The sequence below is a fragment of the Aspergillus bombycis genome, assembly GCF_001792695.1.
Source record: "Aspergillus bombycis strain NRRL26010 chromosome Unknown contig00159, whole genome shotgun sequence".
NCBI lineage: Eukaryota > Fungi > Ascomycota > Eurotiomycetes > Eurotiales > Aspergillaceae > Aspergillus > Aspergillus bombycis.
This window is the reverse complement of record NW_019170161.1, coordinates 31,266-58,482: the sequence shown is the minus strand read 5'-3', so window position 1 is coordinate 58,482 and position 27,217 is coordinate 31,266. Positions and strand designations below refer to the sequence as shown.

The 27,217-nt window shown below is 50.0% G+C and overlaps 9 protein-coding genes across 9 annotated transcripts; 5 read left to right on the top strand and 4 right to left on the bottom strand.

Annotated features, from left to right (window-relative positions):
* Positions 1-958: 958 nt before the first annotated feature.
* Positions 959-1,532, top strand: ABOM_011187 (short coiled-coil protein; the record flags this gene model as incomplete). Its single annotated transcript, XM_022538315.1, has 2 exons — positions 959-1,278; positions 1,346-1,532. The coding sequence occupies 2 exons, from the start codon at positions 959-961 to the stop codon at positions 1,530-1,532; spliced, it is 507 nt and encodes a 168-aa protein (XP_022383840.1).
* A 2,958-nt stretch (positions 1,533-4,490) lies between these two features.
* artA (14-3-3 adaptor artA) lies at positions 4,491-5,547 on the bottom strand (the record flags this gene model as incomplete). Its single annotated transcript, XM_022538314.1, has 5 exons — positions 4,491-4,595; positions 4,650-4,720; positions 4,782-5,023; positions 5,090-5,396; positions 5,454-5,547. Coding segments are annotated over 5 exons (819 nt in total), but the record flags the coding sequence as incomplete, so codon positions are not given.
* Positions 5,548-7,791: 2,244 nt separating this feature from the next.
* On the top strand, positions 7,792-8,411 carry ABOM_011185 (uncharacterized protein; the record flags this gene model as incomplete). The annotated part of the gene is made up of 4 exons (XM_022538313.1): positions 7,792-7,922; positions 8,041-8,106; positions 8,229-8,294; positions 8,372-8,411. The coding sequence occupies 4 exons, from the start codon at positions 7,792-7,794 to the stop codon at positions 8,409-8,411; spliced, it is 303 nt and encodes a 100-aa protein (XP_022383838.1).
* Positions 8,412-8,765: 354 nt separating this feature from the next.
* ABOM_011184 (putative nucleoporin Nsp1) lies at positions 8,766-10,985 on the bottom strand (the record flags this gene model as incomplete). Its single annotated transcript, XM_022538312.1, has 3 exons — positions 8,766-8,975; positions 9,031-9,154; positions 9,220-10,985. 3 exons carry the CDS (start codon positions 10,983-10,985, stop codon positions 8,766-8,768), a joined length of 2,100 nt encoding a protein of 699 aa, XP_022383837.1.
* Positions 10,986-11,481: 496 nt separating this feature from the next.
* ABOM_011183 (DUF5102 domain-containing protein) lies at positions 11,482-13,345 on the top strand (the record flags this gene model as incomplete). Its single annotated transcript, XM_022538311.1, has 4 exons — positions 11,482-11,572; positions 11,640-12,254; positions 12,314-12,567; positions 12,635-13,345. 4 exons carry the CDS (start codon positions 11,482-11,484, stop codon positions 13,343-13,345), a joined length of 1,671 nt encoding a protein of 556 aa, XP_022383836.1.
* An 889-nt stretch (positions 13,346-14,234) lies between these two features.
* Positions 14,235-17,768, bottom strand: ABOM_011182 (MIZ zinc finger domain protein; the record flags this gene model as incomplete). Its single annotated transcript, XM_022538310.1, has 1 exon — positions 14,235-17,768. The coding sequence occupies one exon, from the start codon at positions 17,766-17,768 to the stop codon at positions 14,235-14,237; it is 3,534 nt and encodes a 1,177-aa protein (XP_022383835.1).
* A 2,565-nt stretch (positions 17,769-20,333) lies between these two features.
* On the top strand, positions 20,334-23,413 carry ABOM_011181 (putative polarized growth protein (Boi2); the record flags this gene model as incomplete). The annotated part of the gene is made up of 3 exons (XM_022538309.1): positions 20,334-20,391; positions 20,468-20,611; positions 20,676-23,413. 3 exons carry the CDS (start codon positions 20,334-20,336, stop codon positions 23,411-23,413), a joined length of 2,940 nt encoding a protein of 979 aa, XP_022383834.1.
* A 543-nt stretch (positions 23,414-23,956) lies between these two features.
* On the top strand, positions 23,957-25,633 carry ABOM_011180 (uncharacterized protein; the record flags this gene model as incomplete). Its single annotated transcript, XM_022538308.1, has 1 exon — positions 23,957-25,633. The coding sequence occupies one exon, from the start codon at positions 23,957-23,959 to the stop codon at positions 25,631-25,633; it is 1,677 nt and encodes a 558-aa protein (XP_022383833.1).
* A 518-nt stretch (positions 25,634-26,151) lies between these two features.
* ABOM_011179 (60S ribosomal protein uL14) lies at positions 26,152-27,166 on the bottom strand (the record flags this gene model as incomplete). The annotated part of the gene is made up of 5 exons (XM_022538307.1): positions 26,152-26,184; positions 26,246-26,323; positions 26,399-26,645; positions 26,774-26,821; positions 27,153-27,166. 5 exons carry the CDS (start codon positions 27,164-27,166, stop codon positions 26,152-26,154), a joined length of 420 nt encoding a protein of 139 aa, XP_022383829.1.
* Between the last annotated feature and the right edge of the window lie 51 nt (positions 27,167-27,217).

Sequence of the window (27,217 nt, the reverse complement as noted above, 5' to 3'; positions counted from 1 at the left end):
CTTTCTTTTTCTTTTTCTTTTCTTCTTTTTTTTTTGTCTTATTATTTTTTTGACCCTCAGACCCTCCCCTCATCCCTCCATCCCTCCCTCTCACATTTCATCATTTTCCCATCCCCTTTTTTCCGTGTTCTTTGTGATTGTGTTTGATTGTTACCAGAACCCACTCTCTACACTATACCCGAACGGCTTTCTTTCCCACTGCTGTTAGTCTGCCCGTTTTCGGATCATTCGACGAGTTCATCTTCGTCCTTTTTCTTTTCTCTTTATTTTTTTCTTTTCTATTCCTCTGCATTCCTTCCCCCAGTCCATCGCCGACCATAGCACAGGAGGATTAGAGGGAAACCGAAGAAACATCAAGGGGAACCCCAAAAGAAGTGAAGAAAAAGAAAAGAAAATTTAAAGACCCAGAGGGCAATTCAATCCACCGGGAGCATTCTTGAATTGCTTTGTCCGGAGTATCGGTTGCCTTCCCAACTTTCGCTTAACCGACGCGATTTCACCCCCCCGAACTCTTTGACCCTCTCTGCTCTCCTCCTCTCCTCTATCCATTATCTCTGTCCTCACCCCTGGATTGTGCCTGAGCATCGTTGCTACTTGTGGCTTCTTTCGCGCGATTTTTCCCCCCAAGTTTTTTTGTCGCTGTATTCGGGTTTTAGCGTTTCCGATACCCCATTCTGGAGACTACTCCTCGTTCCAACGCCGTCGATTATCGCCAAGCTACCTCCAGCGGAAACACAGATTCTCTATCTGGGGTTAATCGCTAGAGGTAGTCCGACCAGCTGCGATTGGATTTGCAACTACCTGTGCTGGAAACTGAAACCCACTCTGGAGACGTGGAAACCCGCCACATCAACCACACTTTCGCCCCCTCCCCAAATTATTCAAGGGAAAAAGCCACCACCCAGCCCTAGACGCCCTTAAATTCCATCACAACGCCACCAGGGTCAGAAAGAAAATCATGGCGTCAACTTCCGATGTGCACGGTTCCTCTCCCGTTCCGACGATGCCCCAACCAAATGAAAACGGCCGCGCACATATGTCCTCCCTTTCCTCATCGTCTTCTATCTCCGACGCAGAAAACGAACGCCGTGGTCGCTCTGAACGCCCACGGATGGCCAGTCGGAAACCCAGTGCCTCCATACTAGTTCCTCGAGACCATCCTGAGATTGAAATTGAAGAAGAAGAATTTCCCCCAGATGACGCACGCGCGATGAGTCCCCGACGTAACTCTGCTGATTTGGAGCGACTGGGAAAGGAGGCCAGGCAGACCTTGCAGGAGTGCGTATCTACATCGCGATCTATCAGTTGTTTTGCTACTTGATGCGTTTGCTGACGATGGCTTTAGACAAGCAAAGGCGCTGCAGTCCTCCCTTCAAGCACTAGCCGAACGTATTGAAGCAGTGAAATCGGACCACGACAAACTCGAAAGTGAAAACAAATTCTTGCAGGATTACATTGGTGGATTGACCCGAAACATGACCAAGAGTGAAATGACGAGATCCAGCACTAAGGTCAGAAAGTCGCAAAAATAGACGCGACGCCTTTCAGCATCCCGGTTGGTAGAGCCCATGGCACGGCTGGCAATGTCTCCGCTTGTATAGCGAAAACGAAAGAACGGTACGAGATACGTCCCCGCCATGGGTCGATTGTACATTTCAGCAACTACGCATATCACCTTTTTGGGTCTCCCTTGGCGACACGTTCTTTTGACTGGTTGGAGCACCATCCATTCTGCGGACGATCACACCGCACTATAATACGTATCAACATTACGAGAGGAATCGATTTTTGACTGCATGTCGTGCGGCGGGGTCGGAATGGCAACGGCGCTTACCCGAGAGCCACTCGTGCTACATTTGGCGTCAAACGAATGTCATTTGTCACCAGTTCATATCCTGATTTGCTACTTCCGCAGCGGACGTATCGCACGATGGTTTTGCCACAGTCGATTTCACCAGATTATCCTTACCACTCGTGGCCAATAACTCGTGGTAGAAAGCGGCCTTTTTCCCTCGGCCGATGCATGGAGATTGCCACGGTGTTTTACTACAGCGAAAATCGAATAACATGGTTTGCTCCCGTGACATCATTGCACACCGGTGTATCGGTTAGGAGCGTGCTACTTCGGCTTGGCGACGATCAATGCTGGATCCCGATCACACCGATCTTCGTATTGACCAGATGACGTCTTGCGTGATGGGGCATTATGGCCTTGGTCTCTCCTGTGCCGACTGGGCCCATCTTCAACTGTCCATATTGACTTGATTCTACTTCTGTCTTAGCTTTTTTTTCAACCTCCTTTTTTTTTCTTCATTCGTCTATTTTCTTATATTGTCATACCGGGAGGCAATCTGTACTTGTGGCATACATAGCACGCTCGGCGTTCGGAAATTACTGGGGATTACCTATTAGACTTGTTTGATTGATTCGACAGGAAACCGCACTGGGCGCATTTGTTCTCATGGTCTGCAAAAAGGCGAGGCGGGGAGAGTAAGCATTTTCACGGAGCAGCCCGTTGTTTTGTTTGTTTTCTATTTCAACATCATGATTATCGTGTACATTGGGATCGTCCCGGTCTGACGATTCGGCTTGATATTGTTTGGCTTTGAAGACATTTGCTTAACATACCCAGAAGCGAGCGGTTTGATTGAATACAGAGATATTGATATACTGTTTTTCTGTTTCTTGTACTTCAAGTGCCCGTTGTACGGAGTAGTCGCTGATACCAGGCTAGTCCCCTTCCACCAACGCCCAGCCTAACACCAGATCTAACCTTACCACGGCCGTATGCCCCAAGCAGATGGGTTGTCAAGAAAAAGCCTCCAAACGCCACAAGAATCCCAATCTCAACCACCCACCTAAACACTCCGTCCCTAGTCCTAGACTATACTAGCACCATCTCAGCCACACCCATAATAGATATCTCCCAAACCGACGGAGCCTCCCACATCCCCAAACAATATAATAACATAGTCTCAAAAACAAACGGAAAGGAAAAAGAAAGGAAAAGAAAAAACACATCATCAAGCCTAAGATCCCCCAGAAGCCCCCAAACCCTCACATGACATCATAAAATCTACACATCTAGGAATATCATCTCCCAGCCCCAAGCGCCCCAAACGCCCCAGACCCAAGGGAAATCTAATAAGGATCAATGAAAAATAATGATAAGAGTAATAATAAATCTACCCGGAAATAATAAAACCCAATCGTATAATAACAGATACTGATACATCATACATACCAAAAGAACCCCTTTCTACTTTTATTCCCTGTCGATCTCCAGCAACAAAAAAGGATAATTAAGGAAGATGGTTCCCGCGCGCCGCATACGTCATGTTTCATGTTTCATGTTTTGAGGCTGAGCTGTGTTGTGATTTTTATTTATTTATTTATTTGTTTTTTCGGGTCTTCATTTTTCTGCAATCGTGTGGCTGGGGAGTTGGGGCTGAGTAAAATGATTCATGCGGGAGATTTGGATTGTGGGTTTCTGTAGATGGATGTTTGTTATTTTTCGTTTTTGGGAATTGGTGTTGGGGTGGGGGTGCTTTTGTTTTGTGATTGTCTCTGTACTCCGTATGTAGGTCTGTGTAGGTTATGGGTATATAGGAGGTTATGATGGGTTTGGGGGCAGGTTTTTTGTGTCATGTTTTTGCTTTTGTGCTTGTTTTTCGTCCAGGTCTGTGGCTATCTGTCTATCTTATGTGTCATTTTGGACGGAGCGTTTAAGCATGTTTGCCTCTTTACTTGCTTTTTACGGGAAGGGAGGATGTTTGTATGGCGTGCTTGTTGCATGGATCTGTCTTAGGATGTATATGGAATCGGATGTGTAGGATGGTACTTTTTCTCAACTGACATCACCCTCGTACCAGGACCAGTGCCCAGTAGGAAATTGCATCCTTACACCCTCACTCTACATAAAAGATCGTTAAGTTTGAACTTTCGGATTTCTTTGTTACCACTGCTGCTGGGCTTTAGATCTAAATTCGAGCTCAGGCGGACAATCAAACGCCATGCGTGGCACGAAAGCAACCAAGACAATATTCAGGTGATAGTCCAGGTCTTGCGAGGGGAAATGATTTCACTGATGTTTGTAGGGGGCACGAGTCTGTAACAGGGAAAGGTATTCTTTGGGTAGTTGAGGCAATAGGCAAAAAATTTAAAAGGGAAATAAGGTAAAAATCATGCGAGAAACGAAAAGTTGAATCACAGATGGAGAACTGGTGCACGGGCAGAAGCCAACCACGCCCCAGAGTGAGCTGCGTTAAAGAAAGAAAGCAGAGGACCGAAAGAGCATTAAGAACCCGAATCTCCATCCGCGGGCCGTGGTGCCAGATAGCCTCCACCTTGCCCTAGATTGTATGATACGAAAACGTCAAAGGCGCCTTGTTCCCTTTCCCTCTTCAGCACTCTAGCTCTTTCGCGTGAATCAACAGTCCCGTCGTCCGAGTGCTCCATCTATGATCGGACGTGAGTCCTTCATCTCTCCTTTACTCGGCGGCGGGCTTCTCGCCCTCAGCAGCGGGGGCCTCCTCCTTCTTCTCGGTGGAAGCGTTCTCAGCAGCCGGCTCAGCCTCAGACGAGGTCCAGAGGGTCTACCCGGTGTTAGCAAAGGTTGGCGGAATCGTGGTGTGTGCATTTCATCTTACCAGGTTGTCTCTGAGAAGCTGCATGATCAGGGTGGAGTCCTTGTAGCTCTCCTCGCTCAGGGTGTCAAGCTCTGCGACAAACGTTAGCGTAGTGTCCGCTTCCATAATTCGGTTAAGGTGGCTGAAACATACCAGCAATGGCATCATCGAAAGCAAGCTTGGCCAGGTGGCAAGCCTGGTCAGGGGAGTTCAGGATCTCGTAGTAGAAGACGGAGAAGTTAAGAGCCAGACCCAGACGGATGGGGTGGGTAGGAGCAAGGTCGGTCTGAGCGACTTCAGTGGCGGCCTTGTAGGCCTCGAGAGAGGCATCGGCAGCGCCCGAACGACGGTCACCGGTGGCGAACTCGGCAAGATAACGGTGGTAGTCACCCTTCCTGTTGTTGCAAAGAACGCGATTAGAATCTTACCAATCGCATTGACGTAGGATGACAACAACATACATCTTGTGGTAGAAGACCTTAGACTCGCCGCTCTGGGCAGAGGGGATCAGGTGCTTGTCGAGAACCTCGAGGATATCATCGCAGATCTTGGCGAGCTCAGACTCGATCTTCTGACGGTACTCCTTAATGAGGGAAACCTGGGACTCGTTGCCCTTGGACTCTTCTTTTTGCTCAATAGAGGTGACGATTCTCCAGGAAGCACGGCGGGCACCAATAACGTTCTTGTAGGCGACGGACAGGAGATTGCGCTCCTCAACAGTAAGCTCTACATCGGCCGAGGCGACAACCTTCATGTTCTCGACCATCTCTGAACAATCTGTCAGTACCGAGTGATTGATATCGGCGATAAAAAAGATAAACCAACCTTCGTAGCGCTCGGCCTGCTCGGCGAGCTTGGCCAGATAAACAGCATCTTCGTGACCCATTGTGATAGGTTTCTGGTCGACTGTTAGTGGATACGCTTTAAAATTCGAGCACAACAATATAGAGGCCAAAAGCAGCGGGAATAGCGAGCATGAAATGGGGCCTGGATCATGAATAGCATGAGGGGCAAGCGGGTAGTCACAGGGTAAATGACGAGGCTGTGATAGTCAAGTGGCCCGAAGAACACGAATTCTAGATCCATCCGTCGTCATCTTTCTTTCCTTCTAATACCCCCCCACAAAAAGTATGCGAAGGTTGAATGGAAAAAGAATTCCATGCATTTTTCCAAACCAAGGGAAACTATTCTTCGACTCCAGTATGAAATCGACGCGACTGGGGACGGTCGGGAATTGTTGAAAGTGGGCGTCGCACCGCCGGTCCCTCCAGTCGGCTAGCCGTTGACTTGCGTCGCGAATGGGCGATTCCAGAGCGGTAGTCTAAACGGAGATCATGGCAGCGAGAGCGACGACAACCAGCAAGCAATTCACCCCGTGAACACCACACGAACACGTGTTATAGCCCAAATAACCCTTCGTTGTATGGTTCCCAGACGGCTTGCGATGATGACGACCCAGATGATTGATGGTGATGGTTGATATGGGGAGAAACAGGGAAAAGGAGGGGGAAAACAGTGGAAGATGACAGAAATGGAATGTTCTCACCTGATAAGTCGGGGGATTTATTTAGGGGTTGGTAGATGGAGATAAAAAAAAGTTGGGAGGTTGAGAAAATGGAGGAAGAGTTTTATAACGGGGGAGGGTTAAGCGTTAGTTGCAGGAATAAAAAGTAATGACAAAAGTCGGAGAGGAAGAAGAGAGAGAGAGAGAGACCAAGGAGGGGGGAAAGAAGTGGGAGGGGAAAGTAAAGCGGAAGGGGGGAGTTGGCGGCGGAGACCTAGAGAGTCAATCACTGAGTGCCAGCGTCTGGCTCAACGCTTCAATAATGGGGGGGGGAACGTCGTCGACACCTGAGGAATACAATACACCCGGACTCGACGGCCGAATCGTCCAGAATGGACTGTCTTTTTATACGTTTCAATTCGTTTTCCGATTACCTTGCATTGCTCGAAACTCCTTTTCTATTTTTTTTAATTGTTTGATACTATTCTCGTATTTATCATTATTATTGTTATATCCAATCCCTTTCCTTTTTTTTTTTTCCCTTTTCCCTTTTTCTCTCTCTTTTCTTTTAGTAAAACAGATTGATTCATCTTCCCGGTTTTCCCCCCGTTCTACAAGAGCGGATGATTAACCGCGGACTCCCTTTTTCCTCGCTCACACACTCTCTCCTGACGCCCTTCTCTTCGTTCAGACAGTCCGTCGTTTGTGTGGTTCGGTGGGCCTCTCAGCGTCATCCCTATTTCCCTCTCCGCCAATCGTCCTGCCCGCACCAGAGATCCCAGTATGGGTCGTTTCTTCCTTGTATCCTAGTGATTTGCCATTATTGAATGAGCCTCGCAGCTAGTGGTCCTAGTCCAATGGCCATCTCCTCCATAGGCCCATATCCAAGCGCCAGAGTCCCCTTTGAAGAAATGAGATGTCACCTATTATTATTGTGTTTAACTGTGATTAATGAATGAATCCTAACTATTCCCACTGCCCCGGAGCAAATACGATTCCACGGATTTGGTTCGGGTGTCGGAGATAACTTCAATCGATAAGGGAGAGGAAGCTTCAAGAAGGTTTCCAATTGTTTGCCCTGGGGCGGAGGATTTTATGGATCGCTTTTTTCTTCTCTTCTTCTCTCTCTTCTAGACCCAACATCTAGAAGAAATCCATCCCTGTTTCTAGAATTTCGGACAGGGAGGGAAATTATGATACTAATTAATACACTTGTTGCGTGCGGTATTAATAGAAACATTCAATAATTTTAATTTCCCGCGCGTGAGCAAAGTAGTAGTACTCCGTACTGTGTACTAGTACACAGTAGTAGGGGATTCCACAACCACAAAATGAACAACAACATCGCTCACCTGACCCGCTGACTCACCCGCGTTGCCTCAACAGGCCACCAAATCACATGATCCACCGCGAACCCGAGTGTCGTCATTGGGTCTCGACCTTGGTCTGACAAGCCAAAACAGCAGGAACGTACCATTGCAACCAATCACTCACCACCAGGTACTTGAGAACCTTTGTTACTTCTCCCCTCATTCCTTCTTCTCATTCTTCTCTTCCTCACACACACACACACACTCACACACATACTCTCTCCTAAACCTCCCTTTCAACAAATCGCATCACATCCCACACCTTACCCTCCGCCTCTCTACAATCACCATGCTCCGTCAAACCATCAGACCTCTCACCACTGCCAACCGCGCCCTCGTCTCCCGGTCTTTCTCAGCTCTCGCCCCCAGGATGGCCGCAGGTGATACCGGTGCTCCCCGTCCCGGCGGTGCCGCGCATGCGTATGTCGCTCTTGATATCCCCTATTATTTTGAGCCGATGAAAGAGGTCATCATCCGGCTGTAGGATGATGACATCATCGGTAGTGAATGGAACAATGGCACTAACGCATGCATCAAGCGACCAATTCACCAAGCGTGAAGCTGCCCAGGAGAACCTCTACATTCACGAGAAGGAGCTTGAGAAGTATGTATCCATCTTCCCTTCTGTTGTTTCCCCCCGAGCCATTTCATTGGCCTAATTCTGTCTTGTCGTTGGCACGGTTCGGAATCCACCGGTTGCAAATGAATGCTGACTTGTCTCTATAGGCTTCTGGCCCTCCGCAACAAGGTCAAGGAACAGCGCAAGCACCTCGATGAGCTGGACAAGCACATGTATGTCTTCTCTGATTCACCAAATGGGTACTTTGCACCTGGGTCGTGACTAACTTTTCTTTTTTTTGCGATTGTAGTGAGGAGTTGACCAAGAACCAGGGCGGTGAACAGAACTAGGTCCTTGGTTTACTCGGATGACGCAGTGTCATTAACTCACAGTTTCTCATCACAGTAGCATATTATACATGATCTAGTTTCCCTCAATGTAATCTACACTCTTCCTCCTATTTTGATCACTCTTGTGAGTTTAGAGATACGATAGTTGGCATACTGCCAAGCCATGGACGCGTATAATTGTCATTAGCTCATTGTTAAACCGCCAACAATAGCCTGAACATTAAAAGAAAAGAAAAAAAAGACCACAGCTCCGACCTAGCACAAGTACATTATATTCTCCGATCAATGATAACGATCGCCGTATGTTTGCTCGTATAACTAAACCCATGATTTCGAAAGTTCCTTATCTCTCCATTACCGCCGTCCCATGTAAGAACGGTAGAAATCATCAGCCGCAGTCGAGTTACCCATGCCGGAGCTGCTGAAGCCATAGCCAAACCGGGAAGACAGAGACTGCCCAGCCTTCTGGGCCGCGCTGACCTTAGTTTGGAGTTCGGATGTGCCTTGGTCGATTACCTGCAGTTGTGACAGATGAGAATTGAGAATGCGCACGATTTGAGAGATCTGGCAGAATAATTAGCGGTGCTATCGCGCAATCAGTCGTAAAGGCTATACTAACCGGTTCATCTGCCTTGTTGGTCTTGCTGAGTGTCGCAGAGGCACCGTTGACCTCTTCGATCATGCTGGTCAGATCCTTGCCCATCTCGTCCAGGCGCTCCGAAAGCTTCTCGGCCAGCTTGTAACTAAGGATGCGTCAGTATGTGCCATCTCAGCAGAAAATAGCTTGTTAAATTGGGAAAATACGTACGTCCTCTCACGTTCTTGGTCAGGTCCCTGCAAGGATTCACCAGGGCCCACTTGCTTCGACATCATTTCATCAACTTCACGTTCATACCGATCCAGCCACGAACCCAGTTCCTCCTGTTGTCCCTCAACGGAAGCAAGCTGGCGCTCGACCTCTTGAGTCGCACGCTCCGCATCAACCGTACTACCGTACAGCTTCTGCACCTTGGTGCCATTCTCAACAAGCATCCGGTCCCATTCTGCGACCTTCTCCGCCTGCTCTTTGAAGTCCTTCTGATACTTAGTCAGATCAGTAGCCCACCGGGTGATGATCTCATCCATGGTCTTATTTTTCAGGCGAGACTGAGCCGGGGGAGTCGGGCCAGCAGTCGATGCGCCAAGCGCGGCGCCCCCGATTGCCGCGTTGCTTGTCGCAGTGGTGCCTGTTGTGCCGGTAGCGGTCGATGTCGCCGGCACGGAGGGTGTGGTGAGCGATGGCTTAGAGGCATCTGTGGCTGCAGTGGGGGTCGCGGATGTGGTTGGCGGTTGTGAAGGGGCGGTGGTCCCGGCAGGCTTGTTCCCGAACAATCCACCGGTGGGTGCCGCTGGTTGGGCAGCAGGGGCTGCGGTGGCAGTAGTGCTCGGTGCAGTTGTTCCTGTAGACTTGGGGGCACCAAGTGCAGAGAACATGCCACCGCTAGGAGCAGCAGCGGGAGTTGTCGATGGAGTTGCAGAAGAGGTTGTACCACCAATGGCAGGGAATAGGGATTTTTGTGGAGTGGCAGATGATGCGGCTGGAGTCGTAGAGGGCTGTGCGCTAGTATTTGTGGTACCCAAAGAGAAAGCAGGCTTAGCCGCGGAGTCCGTTCCAGTAGCGGGCTTCTGGAAAAGAGAAGGTGTCTGAGCACTCGTTGTACCTCCGGCGGAAGGAGTTGGGGCTGCGCCAAATAACGGTTTGGGGGCAGTATCAGTACTTGTGGTCGGGGTTGTTGATTCCGCCGGCTTGTTAGCGTTTCCAAATAGATTACCTCCCGCGGGCGCTGCTGGGGTCGAGCCAAATAAGGGCTTCTGTTGTGTATTTTGTGTGTTCGATCCGAAAAGCCCGCCGCCGCCGTTCGACTGAGTCTGCGTCTGCGTCTGCGTCTGCGAAGCTCCTCCGAACAATGGGTTGGTGGAGGGTGCGGTTGCAGTAGTAGGGGTGGTGGATGAAGAGCTCGTTGTGTTCACGTTTCCAAACAGACCACCTGGCTTCTGTGCTGTCTGTCCGAAAAGCGACTGAGGCTGACTAGTAGCACCTCCCTGTGGTGGAGGACCAGCAGGAGTTGTGGACGCGGTGTTGCCAAAGATCGAGCCTCCTGTCTGTCCGGGAGTGGAAGTTGCATTACCAAATAGGCCGCCTGCGGGCTTTGCAGCATTTCCAAAGAGACCCCCGGCAGGTGTCTGTCCAGAGCTAGGCGTTTCGTTCGACTTTGGGGTTTGCGATCCACTGCCAAATAGCGAAGGTGCCTGAGTGGTAACCGCGGGTTTATTCTGAGTACCGAAGCTGAACGCAGAAGTACCGCTGCTGGGCGTAGCAGCGCTACCGCTGGCACCACCAAACAACGTAGACCCTTGCCCACCAGTCGCAGAAGCTGTGCCAAACAATGAAGGCGAGGAGCTGCCGCTTGTTGATGCTCCTATATTCCCAAAGAGACTACCCGAACTAGATCCAGTATTTGAATTGCCAGCAGTCCCAAAAAGACTTTTCCCAGAGCCCCCGTTGGAGGCTGGAGCACCGAATGAAAAAGACATGGCGTTGGATTGTGAAGGTATCAACAGGGCTACCCTGAAGTGGAAAAAAATAGATACGGCACGCAATCAGTCAATCAATCCTAGGGCAATAAAAAAGCTAAGAAACAGATAATTGAAGGTAACTCACTGCGCCCAGGAATGATGAGCCCTGAAAAATAAATGGGCAGGTGAATGGGTCTTGGTACGGGGATTGGCGCAGTTCAACAGCCAAAACAATTAATTATTCACCCGAAGCTGAGAGATTCTCTGGAGGAACCGCGCTTGGCCCGGCTGGGCGACTATCTCGACACCTTAGGCACTGTATCTCTCCAGCACTGCCTCAGGCATATGTTCGAGACTCGCATGGAACCAGTTATTCTAACCATAAGGGAGCAGCGACAACATCACCACCTGTTCACTGCAACCTTAAATATTCCTTATACCACTCCAATTTTCCCGTCCCAGGAATTCTTGTCACCTGTCTACATGTGTTTTTTTGGAAAATAGACCTACTCTAATGTCCGAAAGGCCATCCCGCCCGTCCAGTTCGCACTTGGAGCCCCCAAGCAAAAGCGTAGAGTTGGTGGACTCCGGGGCACGAGACTCCGGTATGGTACATACCGAAACCCTCGAGTTAGTCCACGTTGTTTATCGCTGACAATATTACTTCAATAGCTACAAATAGTGACGATGATCATTTCTCAGACGCCAGCGAAGGCCATGAACGTGCCCATTCACGCTCGGCGTCCGGTCGCACATCTCCTGTTCCACTGACTCGGGTAGAGAAGGTTGACGATAGTCCTTCGCACGGCGACATTCCTGGTACTCGAGCATACGAGCTAAGGGGACATGATGCAGTTCCCGATGAGATTGAGGTTATACCGGAAGGGTCGCGCAGTCGAAGCTCCTCGACAGTGGGGCGACCACAGCGCCCTTTGACACCGGAAGGTTCACCAATTCCCCGGACAATAGTTGAGAAAGTCGATGCAGACCAACCAAGTCATGGAGAGATACCTGGTACCGAAGCGTATGAAAAGCGCAAGGCCGATGCGGTTCCCGATATTGTGACGACAGCCTCGGATTTAGAGACGAAGTCACTGTCGCACAGCCCGGAATTAAATGAGCGGGGTCTTAACGAGGGAAGCTCTACGGATACTGATATCCCCGAAACAGTGCTCCAAAGAGTAGATACTTTGCCGGATGAGGATACAGAGTCACGTCCACGAGCACACCAAAGGCGGCCGAGCGATGCATTGCCCGACGTGACGGAAACTGTTCCAGATGGCCCAGGTAAAATCTCTTGCTCTCCATGATAGCGTGGGTTTAAAATGGACGATTGACCAATGCAGATGCACTGTCACCGTTGCAAGATAGCCCCCCGCATCAGAGTCATGACGAGCAGGAAACACCTGTGACCGGCGACGATGGGGCAAACCAGGCGGCTGCAGATGACTTTGATGATTTTGCGGAGGAACAAGACATGGGAGAGGATGACTTCGGCGATTTTGACGATTTCGATGAGGGTTTCCAAGAGCCCGGTACAGAGCTTGCTGATGAGGAACTCGTGGTCCAAACACCTCAACTTCATACACCACCTACAGTTGTAAGTAACTCCAACACCTATGATATCCCGTTACTCCTGGGGCAATTATGCTGACAATACCCGGTAGCCACCTCTTGCGGACTTCGATTCCTGTCAATCACTTTCTGATGTTTTTGCTGCCCTTGACGAACCTCTTGACCGTCTCTTTCCCGCTGCTAAGGAGGTTTCATCACTCCCTCCGATAGAACCACTCCAAAACAACTCGGCTATCTTCAACACTGAACGCTCTTTGTCATTGTGGTCCCAGCTTGTTGCGCCTCCACCACTACAGCCCCAAAATTGGGTGAAATCTCGGATCCGTCGTCTCTTCCTAGTGTCGCTAGGAGTACCTGTCGATCTTGACGAGATCTTACCAGCTTCGAAACAAAAGAAACTTGTTTTGCCATCAATCAACCCCAGTGGCCCCGGCGCTACTTCGGGGACCCATTCTCGTTCGGGAAGCCAAGTCAGAAAAGACGACGTTCAGAGCGGTGCCAACAGTCCGTCGACGTATGGCCCACCGCGGAATAGGGCTTCATGGCGGCGCGAACCATCTCCACCACCCCAACTAGACCTCTCAGCTGTCCGACGCCTATGCTCCACGACAGACGCAGCCCTAGATGGACTCACGGACGGCGAATTACAAGGCCACGTAAATGAGCTGGAAAATGTTACGCTCCGCGCCAGCTCTGTTCTCGAATACTGGCTGAAACGACGAGACGGCCTAGTAAGTGAGAAAGAAGCATTCGAAGGTGTGATTGAGAACCTTGTCAATCATGCTAGGCGTGTGAGAAAATAATGTATAGCATAATGAATCTCCTTTCCCCTTCTCTTCCACTATCAATTCCCCTGTCACCCCTCGCTGTCTCGACTTGGCCTATCTGATTTTGGATCTGAGATCCCCTTCTCTTCATTACTTTATTAATACCTCTTGTTTCGGTGGGGTCTGGACCTTGCTATCCGTTCTTTCACTTTAGATATGATCCCCGTTAGAATGAGATTATAATCTCTGTTAGATAGAATAGGTTAGCTAGGATAGGTAGCCTGGGATCTATAATATACAATCCCGATCTATACACCTTGCGTTACTTCGCTAGTTTCAACACTAACATATATTCGCTCCACTAGTTGGGAGGGGACCTGGCCTTGTAATGTGTGTATATATATGTATATATACTGTACCCAGTACATGGATTACGCCGTCTCAATGATACTACTAGTGTAGAGAACTTAGTCTTCTTCTCTTAATACGACAAAGGCACGTTCGCATGACGTTCAATTAATCTCTCCCCTTCTGTTGTCTTGGTATACTGTACATAGCACGATGCCAAGTTTAAAAGATATGCACATGGTATCTGCGTATATTCCGAGCTAAGAGATCAAATCATATGGAGATAAAGATGAACCAATCCAAGACTCCACACGCAGTCCCATGCAGTGATTGAATCAAGAATGTAAGACATGAGATAGAAAGGGTGGTGAGAACAAATAACAAAGACTTAAGCAAGCTGGGTATCGTACGCAAAACAAAAGCGCCTGACTGAATCGACAAAAGGAAACCGCAGATCTCACGTATGCAAAGAAAACGCAAGGTAGGAAGTAGAACAAATGAACATAAGTCATCAGTCATGCAGGAGTTCTCCTTGGCAGGGGCTCAATAGAAATGTTGACTTTTTCTCTCTCTTTATTTAATCTAGTGCAATGACTTCGGGTAGGTGTGTATTGCAAACCGGCCCCTTCGCGGAGGTGGTCCGTTCAGATTTTGGCCTCTGAGTAGCTGGAGCTGGGGAATGGTTGTTAGTCTCGGGCGCCTTTCGTTTAGATGGGACTCGTTCCCCGGTGCTATCAAGCCTATATTCTGAGGGTTGTGCATCTGGTTCGGATTTTAATTCCCAGGAGCCATCGGCTTTGATGAGGATTGCCTTTGCTCCTTCCAGTAGATTTATGCGTGCTAGCTCCGCGCGAACTTCTTGAAGGTAACCGTCGATGACTAGTTGTTGGGGGCGCGCATCTTGGCCGCAAATGGGACATTTCCAGTCATTTTTCAGGCTGCGTTTTCCCGACTTCGAGGCACGCGTCTGTATCCAGGTCAAGTGATCAAAGCAGTCTCGGTGTTTGCAGGCGCGTCCGCGTACAGGGCGACTGAAGATGCGTGCGGTGAAAGGATCCACGAGATTGATGCTGAGATGGTCACTGACGACACTCACGTCGTCGTCCTGCAAGCTGGAAGAGACACGCTGGCAAATCTGCTCCCGACATTCTGAAGCAGGTAAGGCTTGAGCAAGTGAAAATGCTCGAACCAGATCTGAGATCTCCAACACTTCAACTGCCATTGCGTATAACATATCGTTTGCTTCAGCTGGACTGCGGATGAAATGTAAGGATATCATATTATCCCCTTCTCTGAGATGGTCGGTGATATCTAACGGGAGGTCTTTGCCATTATGCACTCGTCGGCGAACGAAAAGCTCCACCCCATTGACGTGGACATAAAGCACACTCGGCCACACCGACTCGGCTACAGTCCACATCGACTCTGCAACCTCACTGGCAACCGAGGGCATCTTGATACACCGCAGCCGATATACTCGATTGCCGCTTGAATAGAAACGGAACGAGCGCTGCCCTATTCCGGCCGAATGAGATCTAGGAAACTGATCCAGATTATCCTTTGACAAAGTAAACCTCCAATGGAAGGCACACTGTTCTCGACCGAGTGGTGTCGGCGGCACAGCGAACATACTGAGATATTGGTACAGCTCCATCTCTTTCTCGCCTGTAGGCCCTCTAGAAAGCAGGTAATTGTGTGGGTCACGTAGGTGGGCCTGGTGCAGAGCATCACGAAGGGGTTGGGGCGGTATTGTATTCAAAGGATGTGAGCCTGGAAGTGGAAGAAGAAGGGTAGGCGGAGGATGAGGACGAGGTGGTCGCTGAGACACTGGAGACTGTGGGGGTTGAGTTTGATGCCTCGGATTCATTGGTTGCATGGACGGTCCAACCCCATTGTTTCGTTGCTCTAGCTGAGGTGGTCGTGTCGTTACCTGTCGTGGGGCTTGGACAGCGAGTTGCATTGGCGGAATTCTGCCTCCCGGTAGATGCGCAATCTGAGACGGATATACCATCGGTGGAACGGCTGCTTGGGCTGGAGCGCCGGTTGCTCTCGACATTGGATCGGACGCCTGAGGTGTGTAAGTATGTTGGATGGTCGGAGCGCCGTTTGTCCAACTTGAACGTCGGCTGTGTGCAACAGGAGCCGAAGGATGAGGGCCTGGGGCATTGGCTGGCATGCGCGCCGGTGGAGGCAAGAATTGATACGACGTTGGGGAGGCTCCCCCAGGATTAATCGGTTGAGGCATTGGGGCGGCTGACGACCTAGCCACTGAATGAGGCACCGAACTTCCACGGCTGGCCATCACAACTGGCAAAGGATGTGAATGTGTATTCATTGTACCCTGCGATGCCAAAGGGCCAGGTTGGCTGGGTAGTGGGAGCATCATCTGAGGATTGCGGATCTGAGGACCACCTGTGCTGGTAAGTCTGGCCACTGGATGTATCATTGGATCTCTCTCGCCACCGATCGTGGACCCGTGGGACAGGATCGGGTGTGGCCCTGACTGATGCGTGCCTGTTGGTACAGAAACCGAGTGGTATGCCTGAACGACCTTTTGGGTTTCCTCGTAAATCTGTGCATTAGATACCAGACGCGGTGATGCGCAACGCTGATGGTAGTACCGTAGATCTAGCTCCCAGACGGCCTTCAAATGCTCTTCGCTCCTGGATCCGGGCAATGTCCGACAGGTGGACAGAAAGATCGTATACGCCAAGGCCCCTGATGTGATTCCAAAGTGCTTCACAAGCTCAGCGACCAACGGTGGAAATTCTCGCTTTCGCACTTCCTTCACATACATGGGCCACCTCTCAGCCAGCAAGCGGAGACATTGCCCGGCCTGCTCCACAACCTGTCGATATCTAGACCTCTGCATCAACCCAACAAGTGGGGCAGGAAACTGAACAGACCATCTGAGAAACCCCGCTGAGACCCGATTATTTTCTACGAGAAGTCTCCTTATCACATCTAAGCCACACTCCTGAAGCACAGTATATCCCGGTAATTGGAGAAATTCTTGTGGGGCAAGGCTATGCAGACAATACACCTGATGAATAGCGAGGAACAGAGGGTCTCGTTCAGCACAGGCCTGGTAGAGAAGTTGCGTCCGTGGCTGTTCTACATTTCCAAGACAATCCCTCTGCTTCAACTGATCTTGGAAATTTTCAAGTGTCTTCAGCGACCGTTCATAGAATGCGTCATCCAGGACGGGATTGTGAAAAGGATTGTGCTGGGATGCATTAGGAGGCTGTACCATCTGTTGTCTAGGGGAGGCGGCAGACGGTGGAAAAGCTGGACATAATGCTGGAGAGTGGGAGTGAGATGTGTGCGAGTCCCGTCTCTGCAGTTGCAGTGAAGTATTGCTCCTTTCACGCTGGTGTCCGGCCCTGGAAGGATTCCCGGCTTCAACCCCAGCTGGTGAAGATGTAGACACTGCTGTCGCGACATGTGGCTGATGGGATAGCGGCGCTGGCCCCACGGTGCGAGGGGACGGAAATGCTGTAACTGAGGGGCTCGCGCCATTGCGATTAACGACATTTCTGGCGTTGTCGCATACTGGAGAAGGCACTTCGATCGGGTTTTGGAGGGACGCTATGGGTACACTTTTGGGGGTTGTGGCAGCTGTCGCCGCTAGAGGAGGGTCGGGCCCCGCTCGGTCAGAAATGACGTGCCCCAGCGAGCCCTGGGAAACGGGAGAGTGCTGCTGGAACTGCTGCTGGGCGTGACCGGGAGTCACCGGGGATATTGCATTCGGCTGCGATTGAGATCGTGAGGGTGCGGCGGCAGCAGTGGTGATTAATGCGGCATTCTCTTGACTCGGAGATGGCACGGGAAGCACGCGAAGAGAGGACGACTCTCGCATGCCTTGTTGACGCGTCCGGCCAGCAGCAGCAGCAGCATCAGCAGCAGAAACGACAACAGCGTTATTCAAAGTAGTAGCTGCAGCCGAATCGTCAGGTATTTTGGAGTGGCAGGAGAAAGAAGAGGGACAGTTGGCTGCATTCAGCATCCACGATCTCCGCACACCACCTAGAAAAATGTTGGCGGTGGAATTGGACGATTCGACGGAATTTGGATTAGAATTAACGTTAGGTAAGTGGGGAGTTGGGCTCATGATGACAGAGCATCGTCTGGTTCATTTTCTTCTTTCGCTTGGTTTTGTTGTGCTTCACTTAAATGCATCTGAAATTACTTAAGTCCAAATTGAAATTGGAGCGAGGGAAGAATCCATGTCCATGTGAGAATTCTGTTCGTCTGGGAGACCGACCGACATACAAATAGTTAAGAAAAGACAATTACGACGGGGAAGTGGAAAAAAAAGAAAAAGACAATAGGTACAAATAAATTATGGCGCGTAACATACATACACACACTGGTACATACCGTCGAGAACAGATTATTATGAGGTTGTCCCCCAAAGTAGGAAAACAAAAAAAAAAGAAAAAAGAAATGGTCACTCTGAGAGTTCTATCAACCGGTGATGAAGAGAAATTCAACGTCTATTTAGTAAGTGGGATCAACTGGTTTAATGCCGTGTGATAGAGCATTTCCTTCCGCACTGCTTTTTATAGCCTCCTCGGATTTTGTTTGTATTTCTATTTCTATCTCTATTTTTATTTTATTTTACCTCGAGTTCTTCTTTTCTCGCCTATTCATTCCCTATCAATTGGTCTCTAGATAAGTATTACTAAAAGGAACAACGCTAATGTAGTAAGAGTCGTAGTAATGCTTATTATCCATGCAGGCGGTTAACTGAAACAAGAAAGAAAAAGTACAAGGGTAGGTGGATAATTAAAAACCAAAACTAAAACCAAAATCAAAAAGAAAGAGAAAGAGAACGAGAACGAGGAAAAAACAAACTGATCCTCTCGTTAGACTCAACATTTATGCATGATTATCCTCTTGAGTCGGAGGATCCTCATGCATGGCCCTAAATCGGTTTATTGGGATGGGATGAACCCATCGAGGAAGTCTAATCTTTCTGGACCTGTCAAGTTTCTGAGAAAGTCGCATTCGTTGCAAGGTATGTCGATCCCATACCGGTCCTTTCCCTAGTGCCAAGTGATGGATCCAAGGGAGAGACTTTATCAGGTTTATACGCCATGGACATATGTATCCCTTGGGCAGTGTGGCTGGGGGGTTGTACTATACACACTCCTAGTGCTACCTCGTCCACGGGGCATCCCCGTTTCGCCCTGATTGGAGAGATCTGATAGAGTCGAGAATGATTCTATACATATTGCGTTCGGTGGGGAGAAGTATATCATATCCATCCAGTTTGGAGTTGATACATTGGAGCAATGATTGCCGTTTTCGCTTGTCTGATGCATACATACAGAATGGAGCTGATCGTCACCTTTCTGACTGGTATTTATTAATCTATTCTATTTGGAGACCCTCCTCGTGGAGAAATGTCAGCCGTTGATCCATGTTTCCATATAAATCAATGTAAGGCACCGTTCCTCTCTTGGGTGAACAGCTGTTCGGTGATGAAGTAGTCGTTGGAATGAGACTCTGTTGGCTCCAGTCATCCTCTCGCGTCTCCCTCCCAATTAGGGCTCAGTGTACCTCTCCATTTGCCTCACTCATGCTACAGCAATTGAGCACCACCCTACTTGGATTTGTTTCTTAAACCTATGGTACTGGGTCAATCCCCTTTCCCTGTGATGCCAGTTCCCCTTTTGTTCTTATTTTGGTCCTGCTCCTGATCGCCATCCTCATTTCTCTTATCCAACATCCTCTTTCAGCTCCATTCCTCAGGCCACACCCGGTACCTTCAGGCCTTAAGGTATATATATATATATATGGTAACGGCGTGACTTCCCGCAGCCTCACCATTAATTCATTCCCTTCGTGGGACTGACTACAATTTATTCTTCTCCTCCTCTTCCTCTTCTCTCTCTGCCCTTCTCCATCTTCACTCTCTCCATCACAAATCATAAATCTTCCAGACCGGTCAGGGAGGATACCGAAGAGGAGAAAAAAAAAAAACTTCAAAAGCAAAAAGCCAAGAAGCCGAAAAGAGAACTCAACGCCTAATTTGCTCAAGGCTTTAATTTCCCAAGGGGGTTCCATTTAATTTCCACTTGTGACCCGTGCTGCGTTGCCGCTCAGTTAGCGCCCCTACTGTACGTCGATTACAGCAGTGACCCTGACCGACCTTTGAAAGCACATCTCAAGCGCCTTAGATCGTCCTTTTACGTGCATCTGTTCCTTTCGGTCGATCTGATCCTGGTCCGTAAGAAGAACTAACGGTTGTTCTTTTTTTATCGCTCCGAACCTAGCTTCTTACGACGCTCCCGAGGAAAAGACCGGCGATCTATATATCATCAGCTTCTAGCCCTCCTCTTCCCTTCTTTAGCGCCACTGGGAAAACGAACTTCCTTCCAGACCCGCCGCTTTCTTGTCCCCGCTAATTCTCCTTCCCTCTCGCCCATTTGAGGCAGGCTTGGATTCCTCAACACAACCCGCATTCTCTACATTCCATCCACCCCCCAACCTTCGTTACTGCGACGATCTTCGCCCCAGCCATCCGCTGCCCTTGTGGTTTTCAAGATCTCCCCGCCAGGCTGTGGCCCCTATGTCCTGCGCAATCCCTCCGCTGCTATCACCGCGTTCTTGTGACGTTTGACCCCACTCTGGATCTTTAGACTTCATTGACTCCGAGGAACCACCGCCAATGGCTCTCACAACGCCTCCTCGCAATGTCCACCCGGGAGACCTGCTCCTGGTTGTTCGTGAGTGACCCGACCGTGGTCGCATACAATTTCCGCGACACTCGGTGTGTTCGATAAATGCTGACCGTGTTGGCAGATGATTTTGAGGCCCGTGGACCGGATGAGCTTAACCTGCGTCGTGGCGAAAAAATTGAGCTGGTCGAATTGGACGATGGTTTTGGTGATGGATGGTATCTTGGAAAGGATTTAAACACAGGAACTCAAGGCCTCTTTCCGGGAGGTAAGACCTCACTAAAACAGTTACTGTGAAAGGAAATGTTGTTAACGCAAGCACAACCTATCAGTATACACTACCGCTGCCCCAAAGATCCCCATCCGGCAGAAAGACACCCTTGGATCCAATTCATTGAAAACCGACCTCCATAATGTGATAGGGCAGGAGATATTCGCTTCACCTATTAGTGGCGACTCTACGCCCCAAGCTTCGCGACGTGCCAGTACGTCTGATATGAGCGCGCCAGATGTTGATGATTCAACGGCCCCGACACCATCCCCAAAACAACAGCAGAGGTCCAGCTCCTCGCCCTTGCCGACATCTAAAATGGCGATCGATATCCAGAAGACCATCCGACAGTCCATTGATGGCCACTTGAGTGGCCAGGACAGCCCTGTGATGAACGAAACCCTGAGCGTCATTGATGAACACATTACCGATCTGAGTACACCTCGCCACAGTGTGACTGCTTCTCAAGATTCTAAGGCGGTGAACGACTCAGCAAGCGAATATAGCAGCACTTTCGAGCACCGAATGTCTTACATTAACGGTCATGAAACCGACGAAGAAGAAGAAAAACAGCCGACGGAGGAAGAAGTTCGCCGATGGAACCATTCCGACACGGCAAAACATTTACGCCAGTTGGGACTTGAAGCCAAACACTGTGACATATTCGAGGAGCAGGAGATTACTGGCGATGTACTCCTTGATATGAACCAGGATTTCCTCTTCATGAAGGAGTTCGATTTTGGTGTTATGGGTCGGAGATTGAAGACATGGCATAAAGTCAAAGCCTTCCAGGAAGAGGTCAAGGGTATACCGCAGCAGCAATCGTCACGCGGCTCTTCTTTTGCGACCCCTCAGGATGAACGTACTCCTAGTCGCGCAAGTCATACTGGCCCTCTCTTTCCCAGAATCCCCAATCTGAGAGGGCCAAACGGCCCGACACAACACCCGCGACTCATCAGTAGCGCTATGCAGAGCAACACGGGTTCTCCTCTGACATCACAAGCTCCAGTATGGATGGACCACTCTAGGAGACCATCGGCCGCGTCCATTCGTGAGATTAACCATTCGCGGCGCCATTCTTCAATCGATACCACCAACCGATACTCCGGGGTGGGAGACTCTTCTCCTGCCAGCCACCACAAGAAAAGCTCGTTTGATCGGGGGTGGACCTTGAATGGGGCTTCAGGATCCCAACGGCGTCCCGGGTCAGCTCTCGGGGCAACAAACGAGATTGTCACCCCCCAATCTGTGTTTCACGCGGCGGAGTCCAATGGTTCTGACTCGGTTACCGCTGTTAGCGATGATTTAGATCGCGGCTACTTTTCGGGCCCGGAGGGCGATACCCGAAAGAATCGGCGCGTCCTACAGAAACGAAGCTCTACCCATGGCAGTGTTTCCACGCCATCCAGCATTCCGGATGAGCAGTTTCAACTCAAAGTCAACAAACGTCACTCGCGTATCAATAGTGCTGATTCTATCAGGGATGCGGCGCAAATCACACCTCCCGCAGTGAAAGCTTCCCCGCCCAGGGGTCGTTTCAGGAGCTTGAGCACTCGAGCTTCGGACCGGCATGGCCAGCAGTCATCTAACCCGCCATCTGCGGAAGAGAAGTCTTCTGGCTCTGGATTCTTCGCCGCATTTTCGTTGGGTGGGAAAAATAACGAGGAGCAGTCTCAACGCTCGAACACTTTACCTCTACAGGGGATCAAGAGCGCTGGGCCTAAATTCCGACGTGCTGTTGGTTTCCGTGCCATGTCTGAGGCTGTTAAAGGGATAGATACCTCCATCGCTCCCCCGTCTCCTAGTAAAGATCCTGAATCGCCCTCTGCTAGAACAGGATCGACAACCCCTTCGACCACAAAGAGCTCAGAACGGCATAGCACGGATGGTTCGGGCAAGACTGCAGAAAACGGTGCTTCCTTGCCACGTGCCCGTACTCTTAGGTCTGGGGCCAAGTCAAAGAAGGATACCAGCGCTTATACCCAGGGCCTGGAGAAGAAGACCCCGAAGGAGCAGATCCAAGGATGTGATTTTTCGGGGTGGATGAAGAAGAAGTCCTCAAACCTGATGACAACGTGGAAACCGCGTCTCTTTGTGTTGCGTGGTCGTCGTCTGTCGTATTATTACTCAGAAGATGACACCGAGGAGCGTGGTCTTATCGACATTACGGCCCACCGTGTGCTTCGCGCGGATACCGACCCTCTCATCGCCCTGCACGCGACCTTAACTGGTTCCACAGCCTCGCCAACCTCGCCGTCTGGGTCTACTGCCGATGGCCCTTCATCCGATAAAGCCTCAGGCTCCGAATCCTCTCTGCGCGGGTCCAAGCCTGTTGGAGAAGGCCCTTTTTTCTTCAAACTCGTCCCACCAAAATCGGGCACTTCTCGGACGGTGCAGTTCACAAAGCCTGCCATCCATTATTTCCAGGTAGACAGTATTCAAGAAGGTCGCCTGTGGATGGCAGCATTGATGAAGGCTACGATCGAACGGGATATGGATCTCCCTGTAGAGACTTCCAATAAGCAGAAGACTGTTAGCCTTAAAGAAGCCCGTCTAATGAACCAGCGGCCTCCCACGCTGCTGCAGACGGCACCTACAACCCAGGGGGCAGAGGGGAAAGAGGAACGTTTGACAACCACCACAGAGGAGGAGAGTGGCTTGAGGATTCAAGGTCTTGGGGATGAGAAAGTGCCTACCCACGGGGACGATGACGAGAAGAAACGGGTCTCGAGCCCTCTCGGTGACCTTGATGTCGGCCCGTCCTCTTTGCTCCCTGAAGCAGTTGCAAAGCTAGATTGATCGTATCACTGAGAAGAGATAGCCGCTGCTTGATCACACTTTGTTTTGCTTGCTTTGAATGTTACTGATCTGTTTGGCGTTAATGTGATATACCCCCATTTGGATTATTTGATCTCAAGCTTCCAGCCGTTTCTCCTTTAATTTTATCAAATAATATTGCGCTATCTCTTCCATCTATCGTTGGCTGGCCAGGCCTTCGAGGACAAAATTAAAACCCGCACGAGCTCCAGTAGTCATGAGTCTTGTATGTATGTACATTGATGTAAAGGGGCCAGGATCGCTGATACCGACGGGACTTTCTAAAATTAGGGTTGATGAAGGAGTATTGATCGGCTCCATAAAGGATGATCACCCGCACGCCAAACCCTGCGTTCATGACCCGGCGTTTTAAGTTTTTCTTCTTTTTCTTACACCTCATATCAGAGAAGCGCAAAATGAGATTACATTTAATTGACATGGCTTCCCTCTGAAACAGAATAGACCACCGACGAGAACAACACGACATACGCCGCCAATGGTGCTGCGATTCCCCGGTTTGCCTCCATGTTCCTCCGCCGGCTCCTTTCCCGTGTACTCTCCCTCCTCCTGCCGCTGGCGATAGCAAGCAGTCTTTTCCTCTATTTTTACCCTGTCTTTCGTGGCTGCGCATTCCCACTGCCCGGGGATGATCACCCAGGTATCCTCTCGAGTTCATTTACCAGTGCACTCCGCCAACACTTTTCACCGCAATCCGCAGAGGACCCCGCGATTTTCAGACTTCTGGTCCTAGCGGATCCTCAGCTAGAAGGCGACAGCTCTCTCCCGAAACCCGAAGATGAGCTTCCTGCTCGGATTCAACATCACTGGGCGACAGTGAAATCGTCGGTGAACAAGAGGGAGCCGCGTCAAATCCTCACCGCCGTCTCAACTGCGTTGGAGTCCCTCGCCAGCGAAGATATCCCTCGCGCCTTGCGTGCAGCCCGGAAACGGCTCGATTTATTGGGTAATGACTACTACCTTGCGCATATTTATCGCACGCTACATTGGTGGAGTCGTCCAACACACGTCACAGTTCTGGGTGACCTGATCGGGAGCCAGTGGGTGACAGACGAAGAGTTTGATCGACGCGGCTGCAGATACTGGGAGCGGGTCTTCAAGGGTGGAGAGCGCATTGACGATGACATTACAGCAACTGGCGCAAGGGATTATACCGGTAGCGAGGAGCAGAGTGGTGAACTGGAGACACTCAATGCTACGCATTCCGCATGGACGCAGAGGATCATCAACATCGTGGGGAACCATGATGTAGGATACTCTGGGGACGCAAGTGAAGCGCGGATTGAGCGGTTTGAGCGCATGTTCGGCCGTGCGAACTGGGATGTGCGATTTCAGCTCCCATTAGAGCAGGTCAATAACGCGACTGCACCCCTCAGTGCTCCCCCGACTCTGCATCTGATCAATCTCAACACCTTGACTCTCGACTCCCCGGCCCTGTCCTCGGACGTCCAGTCGCGTAGCTATGCCTACATTAATGATCTGATCTCCCATCGGTTGTACCCTGTGGAAGACCGCACGACATTCACTCTCCTTCTTACCCACCTGCCCCTGCACAAGAAAGACGGGATATGTACGGACGGCCCTTACTTCACATTCCATGAATCAGACGACGAGGATGGCCCCGACGATGTACCGCGCTTCAAGGAAGGAGGACTGAAAGAACAAAACCATCTGAGCGACCACATCAGCAGCAGCGGAGTCCTCCAGGGGATTTTCGGCATGACAGGGGACCAAAGCGCCCCCGGCGCAGGAAGGGGACGGAATGGACTCATCCTGACAGGTCACGACCACACAGGCTGCGACGTGGTCCATTTTGTGAACCGAACAATAGATACAACAACCGCCGAAGACTCCGACTCCCAAAGTTGGAAATGGGACGCACAACGCTACGATAGCCATGCCGATAACTCATTGCCTTCCATTAGAGAAGTCACCCTTCGCTCTATGATGGGTGAATACGGGGGGAACGCAGGCCTGCTTTCTCTCTGGTTCGATACTACTGTTAATGAATGGCAGTATGAGATCACCATGTGCATGGCTGGTGTGCAGCATATCTGGTGGGCGGTGCATATCGTTGATCTGGTGACTTGTGTTCTTCTTTTCGGGTATATATTAGCTGGTTCAGGGTCGAAACCAGGCCGTACAGAGACGATCGAGGTTGGTCAGGAGAAGAAGAGGAATTAAAGGACTAGCTATAGATATCCTTGGAGAAGACTTGCTGTCCGGACCGCTCAAGCGACTATATATTTAGGGGCCAACAACTATATATTTCTTTGTATTTATAACTATATACGGAAAGGGTGATACGCCCTGTGGATTTGTACATTATGACATAAACCATCTAAAAGGAGTACTTCACGATTACATGTAAACGATGATCCTTGAACTTGGTCGAATTTCATCATATGTAGATTACCAAGGAGAATGACCTACGGCAATACGGAGGAGCAGTTACGCATGATGAAGGTAAGACGGACGCCCCCATTTTCTGAATTTTTATATTCCGAGTCGCCATATAAGAGACAAAAAGAAACACGTCATAGAGGAAGTTGAAGCGATGAAACTCGCGGTCTAGTATTATCACCCGGTCGTTCCTGATTTTCGTTTCCCGTTCATAGTTGCACCCAAAACGAATTTGATTTGATTCCCCTGCTTGGTATCGAACTATTTCCTTTAATATTTTCCAAGACGGTTCTCCTTGTTTACATGACAACACCAGAGTTGGAAGCGATACGCTGTTGGGTAATTTCGTTAGTACGATTATTTGCGAGGGCACATAGTAGATGAGGTGCTTACAGGCCAGAGCTCAGCAGCCTCCTTTCCGACGGGGCCGGTGATGGCGGATCCCTTCATCTCACCCTTGGCGTTGACAATCTGTAGAAGGTTTATTAGCAACGTCGACTTTTCCTTCCAAATATCCTATGTCGAAATTGAACGGGAAATACGTACGACACCAGCGTTGTCCTCGAAGTAGAGGAAGATACCGTCGGGGCGTCTCCAGGGCTTGCTCTGACGGACGACAACGGCGGGCATGACCTTCTTACGGAGCTCGGGCTTTCCCTTCTTGACGGTGGCCATGACCATGTCACCGACACCAGCGGCAGGGAGACGGTTGAGGCGGGCACCGGTACCCTTAACGGAGATGATGTACAGGTTACGGGCACCGGAGTTGTCGCAGCAGTTCAGAACGGCGCCGCTGTAAGAGTAGACCAGTTAGTTTCCTGACCGTCGGGAGTTGATACTGATGGACGTAGGTGCATGTATGGGGTTTTCGTCACGCCACTGGGGGTTCATGATTCGAGACAGGATCGGCTTTCGACGTACCAAGGCAGACCGAGCGACATCTTGAGCTTGTTGCCCGAGGAACCACGACTGCAGAAAAGCGATTCGTTAGCATAATCCCATACTCATGTTCTGACCGTGAAAATGAAGAGTAAAAGAAGTTGGTTGGTTCTTCCAACTATCTCCGCAACCATAGTCTGAGTATCTCCCCGGTTTGTTCTTCTGATCATCATCATTCTTCTATTCCCTGTCCCCTGTGCGATCCTTCCTCCGTCGTTGCCCTTCTCTTTCTTCCTGATGATTGATTCACTTTGCCCCGTATACCTTTCCCACAAACCCGGTTCGATAAACTCAGACCATCATTGTAGACTCCCTCGCTCGTAGCCGAACAACGCAGAAAAAAAAGCCATCAAAAACTCACCCTCTTCCAGACATCTTGGCTGTGTATCACGTAAACGGTGTCGGATACTAGAAAATTGGCGAAGG